Here is a 14,505-nt window from a genome sequence, read left to right on the forward strand (position 1 = left end):
AATTCTAATTTTTTCATTGGCTGTCAGTTCTGGCTTGCCCTCGGGTTCCTAGCTGCATGGCCCTGTCCCAGCATGTTAGGGTCTCTTGTCAAGGCCCCTCGTTGGTCTTTTCCCCTTCTCCACAGTTGTGTGACGTTGTTCACTCCTGAAAGGGTCTCTGTGAAGCAGTCTGTGAAAGGAACGTGTAAAGAGAACAGAACCAGCATTCCCCAACCCCACCCTACCCACCCCGGGCAGGACAGGAAAGCCCTACCTGCGAAGATACCTGGCTCAGGCTGCTATCAGGAGCAACAAGAAGCTCAGTGTGTTGTGGAGTGGAAACAGTCCCCCGTGGCAGTACCAGGTACTCTGTTTAGCATGAGACAGGGAACACATAAAAAACTGTGGAATGGCCGGGGTCTATAGCTTCAGGTGGGATCTCACAGCTCGGTCAGTAGTTTCTGTGTTGTCCACAGCGCCTTAATACTTGGCAATAACTGCAAACTATTTGTCGGGTTTCTTTTCTTATTTTCTTCTCAGCCCACAGAGTGGGGTGGAGGTCCATAAACACCATGTGAGGTGGCCGCACACCTCGGTAAAATATGCCGCCGAAATAGATTTCAGTGAAAGGAGACGATGCAGTGGGCTGAGCAAATGCCTTCCCTTTCCCTTGTGCTAATCCCCAAATTATATTACAACTAAGAATGTGTGCGGAGGGTTAACCAATAGGTTATTAATCATAACTTGTTTCTATAACCCAGACTGTGGAAATGGCCTAAACACTTGCCAACGGAAGATCAGCGGCAGACAACTTTAGAGTCAGCTGAGCCCTGGTGTGAATGGCAGCATTGTTAGTGGGCAGTGTCCTTGGGGCCTTAGGCAAGTTAGTAACCTTCTAACTACAGTTTCCTCATTTATCAAACAAAGAAATTCCTATCTTGTATCATATTTAGAAGGATAAAGTATAAGGCACATGTGGTGTCTCTGGGTAAGATTGAAAAAGGTAATAACTTTTAATTAAAAAAGAATCAACTGTAGGGCCAATAAGGTGGCTCAGCAGGAAAAGGCACCTGCCATCAAAACCTGAACTCAGCCCAGTCAGTGGGAGGAGAGCCCTGACTCCCCTGGTTGTCCTCTGACCTCCACACAAACATCTCTGCGTGCCCATGCCCTCCCTAAATGAACATAATTTTAAAAAATTAAATATCAGATGCAGTGTACATATATGAGACATACTGCATCAAAAGAAGATGCCATAATCAGGGCACGGCAAAGCCATTCCAAACACAATTGCATAGCAGCTGTGGCCAACTGCACTGGGTCTGCCAACAGCCAGTCCTGGACCCAGGAGGATCTCAGAGGCCCTACTCTTCCCTGTTGAACTATTGGTGGATAGTTCCACTGATTGAACCAGTGAATTCTGGGAATGGAGATTCTCTTCAGTTGTGGATCAAACAGTGAACTCTCCAGAATCCAAGGGCCAGTCCCGAGCCCATGGGCACACAAATGGTCCTGGCTAAAGTAAGTGGGTAACAAAACAAAAAGACATGAATGCGGAAAAGAGACCTGCCGGGAAGAGTGAGGTATGGCAGGGTGGGAGGAGGGAGACTGGGCAGAATGTGCTGCAGTCAGTGATGGAAATCGTCAAAGAACACGTTTAGTCAATACAGAAAAGAGGAAAGGGCAAAATGAAAGGTTGAGAGCCTAACTCAGTGGTAGAGCACTTGCTGAGCAGACGTTTGACTCTGAGTTACACCCCTAATACACACACACACACACACACACACACACACACACTTGTTTACATCAGAAAGCGGAAAACCGGAAAAGAACATGAATTACCTGGTAAAGTGGCCTATAAACCCATGATCAATGATTTCCCTTTTGTCAAAGTGGGCTATGCATTTCTATGGACAGGAATACCCATAATGCACAAACATCTGGAGAGGTATAATCAACATGGTCACCATGCTTGCTGGAATGGGGGTCATTTGTATGTTTTCTCGTGTGTTGGGAAGGGGACTCATCATTACCGATGTCTGTGAGATGGAGAGCAAGTCCTGGTGGCCAGAGGAAAGGGAAGGGGAAGCGCTTGTCTCTGTGCTAACATTGGTCCAACGTTGCAGGTGATCGTGAAGACAAGAACAGAGTACCAGCCGGAGCAGAGGAACAAAGGGAAGTTCCGGGTGCCGAAGATCGCTGAATTTACGGTAAGTTCCTTGGCAGGGCAACAAGAAGGGAGGAAAGGAGGGGCTTTGCTGGTGGCCCAGGGGCAGTGGGGAGAAGGGAAGCAGTACAGGCTATTTCAGGAGGGACTCTGGAAGTCACGTGGGCTCTGCCACTGAGGTTCATCACAGAACAGGAGTTCATCCCAGGTTCTGGAGTTTCAACAGATTTGATAACTGATAAAGGCTCTCTACAGCCTCTCATTTTTTCCCTTGCCCGCTTCCTCCTGCATTTTCTTTACAGTCCTCAGGAGATGTGTCAGGAACATATGAAGAAAGGCAAATTTTAGTCAGACGCTTTGACCATAGCGCACAGAAAACCGGGAAAGAGAAGCTGACAGATACAAAGCAGTGGGTTGGTGTTTTTGGTTTTGTTTTTTTTTTGGGGGGGGGGAAGGTAGAGTCACTAGGAGTGGACAGAGCAGCAGCAATGCATGCTGTATGCAGAGGGGGTAGAGTCACTAGGAGTGGGCAGAGCAGCAATGCATGCTGTGTACAGATGAAAGGAGAAGCTAAGGTTAGCACCTGGGGAGTTGCTTGGGAACTGACAGGAAGGGAAGCCCAGAATGCAGCAGGAATAAGGGTGCTGGGGACCAAGAGAGAATAGCTTGTGCCAAGGCACCGAGACTGTAGGAACATTAGCACCAACAGGAACAAAGGCAATGAGGCTGTGCTTTAGGAAGGAGTAAGGGGGAAACAGATAAATCAGGTGTGGGTAAGACGCAGTCTCAAGTCTTGTGGGCCATGTGGGTGAAACTTGGGTTGTATGGGGAAAGCTATAGGAAGCTCTGAAGGACTATCAGTAGAGGAGAGATGTGGCTGAATTTGGGTTTTAGAAAAATTGTATCATCTTTCACATAATGACGTGTGGTAGCAAGACTTTAAATGGGAGACTGTCACTATAACTGTCCAAGTGAAAATCAACAAGGTTACTAAACGGATAGTGAAGAAAGCAGAGCCAAAAACTGAAAGTGAGCACCGCCCTCGGATGTCTGGGGGCTGGAGTGGGCTCCTCTCTGCCTTTGACAATCTCACTTTACACTAAATCTCTCTCTGAGTGACTGCGGGTGTGAGCCTGGAGGCCAGCTCCCTTGCGAAGGCGGGGACTGTTCACTTACCGTCACCTTAGCTTCCGCTGTGCCGTGCGTACCTAGTGAGCGTGGGACTGGCTCCTGCTGTGCATGGCTGCCTGCAGGAATGGGCACAGAGGGCTGAGGGGAAAGCTGAGGGGAAAGCATATTGTGGTGCTGATATGGACATATCTGGCCTTGGGGCAAAGCTGACTTGTTCTGGCAGCAGAGCTCACAACAAAATGCCCGGAGTCACACATATGAATGCTTATAGAAGAGCTATATGTGAATCAAAATATTAGACAAGGTTAGACCTTCTTTCTTCCTCTTGATTTTATAAATAAAACCATATCTCTATAATAGACTATTTCACAAATTTCTCAAGGTTTACTTTTTCAGGCTGGCAAGATGGCTCAGCAGGTGACAAGCATGGAGACTTAAGTTTGTCTCTTAGAACCCACATAAAGGAGAGAGAGAGAACTACATAGAGTTGTCTGTCCCCTGACTGCACACGTTTGCCTTGGTATGCACACACAGAGAAAGAGGGACAGAGAGACAAGACAGACAGAGACAGAGACAGACAGACAGACAGAAAGAGGGGGGAAGACTGGTATAACCCCACCTCCATTAATCTAAAGGGAACTGTGGCTCAGGGAATGATTAAATCTGCTGGTCCCACTACCATTGTCAAAGCCAGCGTCAGAGCTAGGCCTGTCTGGCCTTTCTGTCCTGCCATATTGCCTGCAGTTCATTGCTGCCAGATAGAGCAAGAATGAGTCAGGTAAGAGAATGAACAAGGGTGGCTCTGCCGGGGTCCCGGTGTGCGGAAGGCCCCTCACACAGTTTGGCCCAGATGGACCTGGTGGGTCACAGGAGGCTTGTGGTTCCCTAGCAGCCTCTCCTGAGCTCTGTCAAGTGTAGGTGGGGACAAGCCCTGGCTTTTCGGAACCAAAGGGGAGGGGGTGAAGCAAATTCTCATTTGCTTATGTAAAGCTTGAAGTGTTAATTAGCCTGGTTTTCATCTTTCTTCAGAGAGCTTCCTCTGGGCTTTGCAGAGGCTGCATCTGCTGGCTGGAGGGTGGTGCGGGAGGAGGGTGAGGAGGCTGTGTGGTAATTAAGAAGAGTCTGAGGGTCTTCCATGAGTAAGCTCACTGGGACTCAGGGATCCAGCAAGGCTGCTGTGGGAGCAGACTCGTGAGACTCATTTTTGCCTGGGAATGGAGGTTTGGCTCCTCTGGCTGGACTCAAGGGGTACCTTCCAAGCAGGCAAGAGGCTGGGAAGATGTTCTGAGCCTAGAGTCATGGTGGGTGGAGGAGGTAGCCTTGCATCCTTAGGTGTCCCCGGAGTTATGGGTGGAGACTTCAGCTAGAGAAGCAGAGTTGGGGGTGCAGCATTGCAGGTAGCCTTAGAGAACTTGGTGCTGCCCACCCCCATGGAAGCAGAGTGTCCACCGGCTAATGGGAGCAAATCCTTCCTTCCTGCACCCTGGGACCTGGGGATGCTGCTAAACTGCCTTTGCTGCAGAATGTAAAAGGATGTTCTAGAACGTTCTGGTGTTGTCTGGTGTGTGGATGAACTGGAACTATGGAGGAGCTGGTGCTGTGGAAGTTTATGGTGCATCGGAGAATGGGCGTCACAGACGTGGTGTTCTGGGTGGCTCTAGCATCGTGAAGGTGCTGGTGACATAGAGGCATTCAATGCACACAGGGCCGGGCTCCACAGGGAAGTGCGGTGCTGCCCTGGGAGGCGCTGGTGACGCAGCAGGCAGTTACACTCTGGAAGGACTGGAGCTGTAGAGCAAGGTCCTGGTGGTGGAGAGGGTCCTGGGCTATGAGACGAAGATGACAAGGAGGGCGCTGTGATGTTCAAGGCCCTGATGTCACGGAGAATATGGTATTATGGAGATATGAGTGCTGGTGAAGGTTCTCCTGCTATGGAAGACTCTGGTACTGTGGAAGCGGCAGTACCTTGGAAGGCCCTGCTACTACGGGAAGTCTTGGTGCTAAGGGAAATAGTGATCTTGAGGAAGAGACGGGTGCTGTGGGTGTGCTGGTGCCAAGGAGGGTTCTAATCACCTTCAGTAGTGCTGGTGCTAAGGATGGCACTGTTGCTATGGAAGGCTCTGGTGCAAAGGGCATTGGTGCCATGAACAGTGCTGGCACTATGAGCAGTCGCGGTGGCATGGAAGGTTATTGCTCTATGGAGGCCACGAGCGGTAAAGAGGTGCTAGTGCCTTGGAAGGACTAGCACTGTAGTCCTGCGTGGATCCTGGAAGATGCTGTGCTGTGGGAGGGACCCATGCACCAAGCCTGTTTGTTCCAGGGCTAGTCCATTAGTGGGAACTGACTGTTGTGTTTGGAAACCATTGTATTATGGGGATGAGGGGCATTCAGAGCAACATCTGGGCTCTGAGGACGCAGTGCATGACCTGGAAAATTCCTTTAGCCTTCTGACATTCTCTGGTTCCTCATGGGTGAACACGGGTGTCACACTCTTGAGATGACAAAGAGCTCGAGCTTCTGGAATACTCTGGGTACTTAAGCAATGCCCATTTATCCTTTCTGTGGTTGTGGCCTTTGCTCTTCTGTTTGGTTCCCAACTTCCTGTCTAAGAAGCTGGATTTGTCTCTTGGTTGGGCTCTGAGCCTTTCTCTTCCTTCCCATGGGGATGTATCCGGGGAGATATGAAGGAGTCATTGAAGGCTGTAGCCAGTTCAATGTCAAGGTTCACTGGTGATCCCCGCTTTGTAACAGTGACCTCTAGAGTTATGCCTTTTCCTAAGAGGAAGCTATTTTTTATTGCCTTATATTAAACTTGTTCTTTGACAACTTCATGCCTATATGTAGCACCTTCTATTTACCCTTAACCTCCCTTACTTCCTCCATCCCTGCAATCCTCCCTACCATATAGCCATGATCTCACAGCAGTCAGAGCTACCAAAGTACTGGACACCCCACAGACACCAAATTCTCTCAGCACAAAGGAGATTTATTGCCCCAGAGGGGCCAGCAGAGATGGGGAGGGTGCCTCATAATTGGACAAAGGCAGACAGCAGTAGCATGTGTTTCTGCAGGAGTGGGTTTTAAGGAGAAATAGGTGAAGTTTGTGCTAGAGTGAGTTGGTAAATCCTGATTTGATGCTAGCCAAATAATTAATTTTGATTGTTGGACCTTGGCGTTTTGACTCAGGAATGAGTCAGTGGCCAAATAAGGGAACGGACCTTGAGGGCCAGCTTTAGGAACATAATCTAATAGGAAGGCAAATGAAAGGGGAGCAGGGCAAAGCCTGTAGACACTTTGTCTACCATGCTCAGGACTGCTAGAACCCTTCACCTACAATGGACTGTATAATACCAGGTCTGTCAGCAGCCAGCCTACACTGGGGAGGGACCACATGGCACATGGCCCTACCCTCCTTGCTGAACTATGGGATATTGATGGATCCCAGGCAAGGCAGACATTCTTTTCATTTGTGGCCCCCACCCCACTGAACTCATGTCCCAAACCCTTGGTCACATAAATGGCTCTTGTTAAACTCAGTGGGTCACAAAACAAAACAAAAAAAATAGGATTGCTTGTTTGTTTGTTTGGGGCAGGATGTTTTTCAACATGTTAAACATGAATGATTATAGCATGTTTAAAAGGTGTTTCTTTAGCCCGCCTTCCCTCCAGCAGCCTTGTTGCCTAGATACTATTACTACCCCAAAACAATGCTCAGGAGAATGGAAGAACAATCCCAAAGTGGTTAAGCAAGAATTGTGGGACCAGACAACCCATCTGTTGGCCCAGTGTGTCACAATCCCTGCCATCCTCCATGCCATCCTGCCATGGCTGTGCCCCACCGACTTCTTCTCTTCCTTCTCTTTCTCCCTCTTCTTTGTCCTCATTATGTACTGTGGGCTGGCTCAAAACCTATTCCTGGAAGACACAAAGGGTTAGGAGAGCAAAGTGCTTCCCAAGCACTCATCACAATATAGCATAGGCGCACGCGCACACACACACACACACACACACACACACACACACACACACACGCTATCTCTTGTGCGAGCCTCTCATGTCATCCAAGCCTGATCTAGGGCTTTCTCTGGGCTCTACATGGGGTCATGTTGAGTCTTTATTTCAACTTGGTTTCCCAGGAATGCCCAATACTTGCCGTTCCCCATCTCTGATCTAAGAAAATGCCTGGCTTATTGCTGTGTTTCCAGTTCCCAGGACAGAGCCAAGTGTGAAGTGATTGGATGGATTTCAGGGTGGACCCAGTTCTGTCATGGTCTTTGCAGAGCTCAGTCTAGGCAAGCTTCAATTGGAGGGTGCGCAGGTACCTGGAGGAAGGTCATGGGATACCTGTAGAGTAGAAGCCAGAGTGGTGAGCAGCATCAACCAAGCCTGTTGGACAAAAGCATTAAAAGATGAGATGGGGGAACCACAGCAGTGAGGGGCCCAGTCTCTCCTAAAGAGCCAGTATAGGTAGGTAGGCTCTTATTAAAATCAAACAGCCACAGCAAACAAATCAAAACTGAAATAAAACCTTTCCAATAGACATTTCAGACCCAAATATTCTCTAGTGTTGATTTTCTACTGCTTGGACCATTAGAGTTGTTAGGTTTCTCCCCTGGTTCCAGTGGCGGCTGGCACGTTCTGTATGTTGTCCCCTACAGAAGGGCTGCTCTGGGCAGACAGGCTATAAACCCCAGGGACAGCTCCTCCATACTCAGAGAAGCAAAGCTGCTCACCCCAGGCCCCACTGAGAGGCTGTGAATCTGGATGTCCCCCTCAGGTCCTAAGACTGGTCCCGCCCCAGGGAGTCCAATGCTGAGAAGTCTGCTCTGGGCAAGGCCCAACCGAGTGGCAGAGAAGCCCCAGCTCTATAGAGGCTACTTCACCTTCCTGCCATCTTTTTCCTTCCATATTGTAAAGTCAAGTGATGTGGTCTTGACTTTCTGCCTCAGGCCTCAAGTCTTCCGCATTCCTGTCAACACCAGCATGGCAGGAGACATGGAGAAACAGAAGAACCGGCCACCCTATTTTAGCTGCAATGTCCCTAGAGGTGTCCCTTCTGCACCCCCACCCCTCAGCTCCTTCAACAGCACCTTCCTGTCAGGTCCCTCCCTGGCCCCTTTGTCTTCCTTCTCAGCCTCCCTGATGCCATTTTCACTGCCCCCCCCCACATCCTCTTCATCCTTGTACCCCAGGAGAGTCTTGCTTAAGTGTGCAAAGATACTCTTAAATGACTATATACAATATATATTATTATATATAAAATAAATGACTATATAATAAATGAGCAAACAAGCAAAATCCCTGTAGCTGCTCGAGGAACTCTACAATGTCAACATCATGACACTGGTGGCCTCCTTGTCAGCATCTTCATCTCAGTCCGGGCTTTCTCTGTCCCCCTTGAGTGCCTCACCGATGGCACGGTCCTTCCCCGCTCCTCGGGAGATGGGATCACGCTTATAGCACAGCCATTTGCGGCTACCAATTTTTCATCAAACCACGGGGACTTCCTTTCCTGGGTGGGATGCTAACACTTGCTGACAGCAGCAAGCAGAGTTATAAAATGTTACTTTAGTATCTGTTGTCTTGGTTTTTATTGCTCCCTTTTTATTTTTGAGGAACATTTTTAGGCACGTTATTAAAAACTGCCTGCTGAGCTCGGGGCAGAGTCATTATGCAGCTCGGAAAGAATTTGCACATGAGAGCTTTAGCTACCAAAGGCTGCTGCCATGGCATCTAAAGTTCATGGCTTCCCTATGGTTAGGTCGTCACTGAAAATGAGAATAAAGGGCTGTCTCTGTTTCTAGTTGGATAAGTGTCTTGCTAGAGTCACCTTCAAGGACATGTGCCATTTGAACAAACAAATAACAAACAGGAAGATAAAAAAATACTAAAACCAAACAAAAAGTATACACACAAAAAAACAGAACAAAACACAGAGTCCATTTTGTATTGACCAACTAACTACTCCAGGACGGGGGGGGGGGGGGGGGGGGGGTCAGGGAAGAATTGAGGAAGAGACAATATGGTCACAATATATTGCATGTAAAATTCTTAAATAGAAAATTTTAAGAAAGAATATGTGCTACTGCTAATTAATAGCTGAGCATCAAATATGATTTTTTATTTTACAGAAAGAAAAAATCTTCTGAGAAATAGATTAGAATAGTTTGTATGAAGCAATGTGGGAACCAATGGCTCCAAAGCCAGACTCCCAGGCCGTTTTCAGTTGCCGGCTTCTCGGTCTCCCTGATTGGAGCAAACCTGTGTGAATAAATGCATAGATAGAATACATAACTTGCTAATGAATCTAGCCGAGGACAACCCAGACTCTTGTGACTTTCACTCTCCGTGGCGCACATACGGTGGGGAGCTGGAGCTGGTTCCTTCCCAGTCCTGAGGGACAAAGCAATGGGAGAGCTGTTGGAAGTGTAGGCTGCCCACCACAGAGGGAGTCCACACCAGATAAACCAGAGCCTCTGCCCAGCCCCCTTCTCTGCCCAGAGCTGCTGTACTCCGACAAGGGTGGAGGATACTGTGGAAAACGGGTAACGCAGGAGATGGTGGGGGTGGACGTCTTAGGGTACAGTGTATGAGTGTTCCTGGTTGTAAAGTGGGACCGCAGTCCCTGCACTGTAGACTTGTGGTATGGCTCCATCCCAGGGAGCTTCATCCCGGGAGTGGGGTCATTGGGCTGGATAATGCATCCTCCGTGTTGGGTGTCTGGGGAAGGCTAGACCCTCAGTCTTAAGGGATATTTCCTTGTGAACCCTTGGACCTTCCGTCTCTGCTGCACCCCTCCACTCAGGATGAGCCAAGTCAGAGTAGACCACCACAGTGCCTGTGGACTTGTTATGACTCCCTCCTCCCTACGGACAGACATGTGAAGGTCTCATGTGCCAGGCTCTTCCAAAGGTGGCCCTTGCTGTTGGTCTCTGCTCCTCTGCATCTGGCCTCTTGCACACTCACTGCCCAGGACTTTGGCCTCCTGCACGCTCACTGCCCTCGGCTCTCAGGCTCACTGCACACTCACTACCCAGGGCTCTCTGACTCCCTGCACGCTCACTGCCCTTGGCTCTCAGGCTCACTGCACACTCACTACCCAGGGCTCTCTGACTCCCTGAACACTCACTGCCCAGGGCTCTCTGACTCCCTGCACACTCACTACCCAGGGCTCTCTGGTCTTCTGCACACTCACTACCCAGGGCTCTCTGGCTCCCTGAACACTCACTGCCCAGGGCTCTCTGGTCTTCTGCACACTCACTGCCCAGGGCTCTCTGGTCTTCTGCACACTCACTACCCAGGGCACTCTGGCTGCCTGCACACTCACTACCCAGGGCTCTCTGGCTGCCTGCACACTCACTACTCAGGGCTCTCTGGCTCCCTGCACACTCACTACCCAGGGCTCTCTGACTGCCTGCACACTCACTACCCAGGCTCTCAGTCCTGGCTCCACAGAACTATCTACACCTCCTGTTCCTTGCCCACACACTCTCCTTTACCTCCTTTCCCATCCATGTTTGTTCCACGGTGACCCAGCTCAGATCTTCCCTGACCCCTCCTGCCTGGAACTTGTTCTTGGTTCTGAGTCCCCTTCTCAGCTGGGTACCCTTCCACGCCAGGTGGAAACCCTTCCCTCTGTACCCACTTATGGCCCTGATATCACAGGGCTTCCCTGGAGCTCTCCTGCCGGGCTGAAATGCTGGGGTGGTCCCGGGGGCCACAGACAACTTCCCCATGCCCTTCATTGGGTTGGTCAGACGAAGCTGAACGTAGAAAGCAGAGCAGCATTTGAAATATTGTTACTTACGATTCAGTCATAGGCTCTGTTTGCACAAACTTCTATGATGCACCAGTATCTTGCTATTTCCCACTTTCTGTTTGCTGTTGTCAGGGAGTGAGTACATCAGTGTTGACTGAGGGCAGCCAGAGTCACACAGCCAATGAGGAACAGAGACAGGCTTTTTGGGTCAAGAGGGCTTTGTGTCTGGGTGTGTCCATGTGTGTGCAAATGCACGTCAGCACTCTCCTGTCACTATTGTCTTCCAAATTAGAAAAGACAGCTTATTTAGGAAATGTCCTAAATCAAACTAAACTAAAGAGATTGCTAAATTAGTTGAATTTTTAACTGCACTTCCCTGTTAAGTTTCTTCCTCTTCCCTGAGTATACACCATTTGGCCAAATCCTGAAGTGCTCTGGTCCAAAAGGGGAAAAAAGAAAGGCAAAGAAAAGCAGACATTTCCCCCACTTGCTTCCCAGTCCCGGCCCCATGAGGCGGGAGGCTTTGCTCTCTGATTTTCTGGATCTCTATGTTGCTGCTGCTGCTGCTGCTGCTGTAATGAGTGATTATATCAATTTTTTTCCCCTAAATTTACAATGCTTAAGCTCCTGGAGCAGTCAGGGGAAGACAGGCCTTAACAGTGACTGTGTGCAGCTTGTCCTGTCACCACTGAGCTCCATAATTACACAGAAACTAGTTGTCATGGCAACTGCCATACAGCCCTCCCCTTCTCCCTCGGATGCTGACAGTCAGGAGTGCCTCGATAGGAGGGCGTTTCTCTGTGGAGCCTTCATCTCTCACTTGGGTGGCCATCATTAATTCATTCTAATTCCTCGTTTTACTGGCAGGCCAGGGTTCAAATGTTAGTTCTACAGCTCATTGGCTGTGGGGTCGAGGGCCAAATCATCATGCTTCTGGAAGCTTCGCTTTTCTTCTTTGTAAAATGGGGTAGCTGCACCCACTAGAGAGCGGAAGTAATAATGATGTGTGCGGCGTGACTAGCTTGCCCTCCTGCATGCAGCAGTGCCTGGGAGATTCTGGATAACTTCTCCTTCATCTCCTTTACCCTGAGGTCCTGAAAAAATGGATGTTGGAAGTGGTGGTGAAGGGTTGAAATCTCTTAAAGCATTTCTATTATTAACATTTTTGGTAACATTTTTGGCTACAAAACTCAACTATTATACAGAAATTATGGTTGAGCTGTATATGAGGGCGAGAGAGGGAAAAAGGAAGGGAGGAGAGGAAGGGAGAGAAACACAGAGAAAGAGAGAGAGAGAGAGACAAAAAGAGAGAGTTGGAGAGACAGGGGGAATCAATATTTAGGTGAAGCTGACTCAAAATTTTAAGATAATGTTTCCCCATTGCATTTCCTTGAGGCTTAGGAATCAACCTCTAATCTCTAAGCCAACAACAACACACCTCTAGGTTTCCCAATCTGTAAAGTTAGTGCCTGCATGTGCAAACCTTCAAGGAGGTCCTGTGGTCACGTGTTGGAACAGTGCTTCTGACTGGGGGCAGCTTTGTCCCCTGCGGCCCTTCGGAAATGTCTGGAGAGATTTTGGCTGTAGTAGCTGGAAGTGTGTGTGTTAGGAGCATGTAGAGAGGAGAGGCCACAGACACTGCTAAACATCCCATGATGCACAGCACCACCCTCTACAGCAAAGACCCATCACCCACAAGGTGCCAGTGGGGTGGAAGTGAGCAGCCTTGCTCTGTGGTCAGTGTCAAAACAGGATCACACCACAGTCCTGCCGCTGAGATTTTCCTGCTGTTTCTCTCTCCTATTCTGGTGCTCTCAAACGGGGTGGGGTTAGTAAACACACATGCTAACTCAAACCTTTAATTCTAGCATTTGTGTGGTAACTGGGGCAGGAGAACCCAGAGTTCAAGGACAGCCTAAGGTATATAAGATGTTGTGAAGGAAAGAGGGAAAGAAGGAAGGAAGGGAGGGAGCGAGGGAGCGAGGGAGGGAGGGAGGAAGAGGAAAGAAGTCACACTCCAGGTTTGAGGATGCAGTTCAACAGAAAAGAATTTTCCTAGCAGGACCCTGAGTCCCACATTCAGTCCTCAACACTGCCAAACAGCAATGGCAGCACCAATAAACCCAACAAAGGGGCCGAGAGATGGCTCGGTTGTTAAAAGCACTGAATACCCTTCCAGAGGACCGAGGTTTATTCCTCAGCACCTACATGGTGGCTCACAACCATCTGTAACTCCGGTCTCAGGGACTCCATTGCTCTCTTCTGACCTCTCTGGGCAACAGGCTTGCAAGTGGTCCACTGGCAGACATACAGACAAAGATCTGCACACATAAAATAAAAAGAGGTTCTAAAAGAAACAGTGAAGCCGATGAGCAAAAGGTGGCTGGAGGCTGTGGCGCCTTCACGAGGATGGGATCTGCAGGGAAAGAGCAGCTGCCTCTTCCTTCTTTTCCCTGCTCCTACCTGACTGTGAGAGGCAGATGTGATTGCGTCATCCCTCAGGAAGACCGCTCCAGATGCTTCAGGTCCCAAAATAGCTGTATAATCAGGGCTTGCGTTTCTTCAGGCTCCTGCTTGCCTCCAGCTCTTCCTGGCTGTTCAATCCCATCTCAGCATCCTCCTGGCCTCTGGTCCCCTCCCCACACCAAGTGTTGTTCTTTCCTTCACTTCTGACGGACATTTATTTATTCATCTGGTAACAGTGACTCAAGCTTCACCTCCTAAATTCATACATTCTTGAGAACCTCTCCTGTCTTCCCACTGGCAGGTTAGAAATGGTGCTCTTCTCCTTGAGACCATATCTACCACCAGCCTCGCCACCTTCCCCCTTCCGTGCAGTTATTTCCTGGCATACAGCATTTCCATAATCCTAAAGCAGCTTGGCCTCTCCGGGGCAGAACTGTCCAATTCAGTTTCCTAACCCGTGGGGCTACTTGTTTAGGAGCTATGAATAGGATAGTCGGTAATGTTTTGAAGCAAAACAAAAAAAATATTCATTCTCTTTGTCTATGGTATGTGTGTGTGTATATGCATGCTTGAATGAGTGTGAGCATGTGTGTACGTGAGAGAGAGGGTGTGTGTGTATTATGGCGTGTGTGTGTATAACAGTGTGTGGTGTGTGTGTAAGTATGTAAGTGTGTGTGTGTGCCTGCACAGGCAAAGGCCCAAGGTTGATGTCAGGAATCTTCCTTGGTCATCCTTCCAACCTTTGAGGCAGGGTCACACTAATCAAATCCAGAGCTCACTAATAAAGCTAGCTTTGCCAGCCAGCGTGCTCTGGGCATCCTTTGTATCTGACTTCCAAGGCTGGAACTGCACACCCACCTGGCATTTACATGGGTTCTGGGTGGATCCAAATTCTGGTCCTCTTGCTATGGGACAAATGTTTCAACTGTGGAGTCATCTTCCCAGTCCATGGGGTTTTGCTTTGTTTTGTTTTGTTTCTTGTTTTTACCTTTTAGTATGAGAA

At 49.0% G+C, this 14,505-nt stretch overlaps 1 protein-coding gene across 1 annotated transcript in view; it reads left to right on the forward strand.

The window, feature by feature from the left end:
* Positions 1-14,505, forward strand: part of Nsg2 (neuronal vesicle trafficking associated 2) — a 59,230-nt gene that overhangs the window by 13,952 nt on the left and 30,773 nt on the right. Inside the window, exon 3 of the mRNA XM_048436055.3 lies at positions 2,106-2,189. Within this exon, the coding sequence (XP_048292012.3) occupies positions 2,106-2,189 (84 nt within the window). The remainder of the gene's footprint in view (positions 1-2,105; positions 2,190-14,505) is intronic.

The sequence above is a fragment of the Myodes glareolus genome, chromosome 9 (assembly GCF_982192425.1).
Source record: "Myodes glareolus chromosome 9, mMyoGla1.1, whole genome shotgun sequence".
NCBI classification, from domain to species: Eukaryota; Metazoa; Chordata; class Mammalia; order Rodentia; family Cricetidae; genus Myodes; species Myodes glareolus.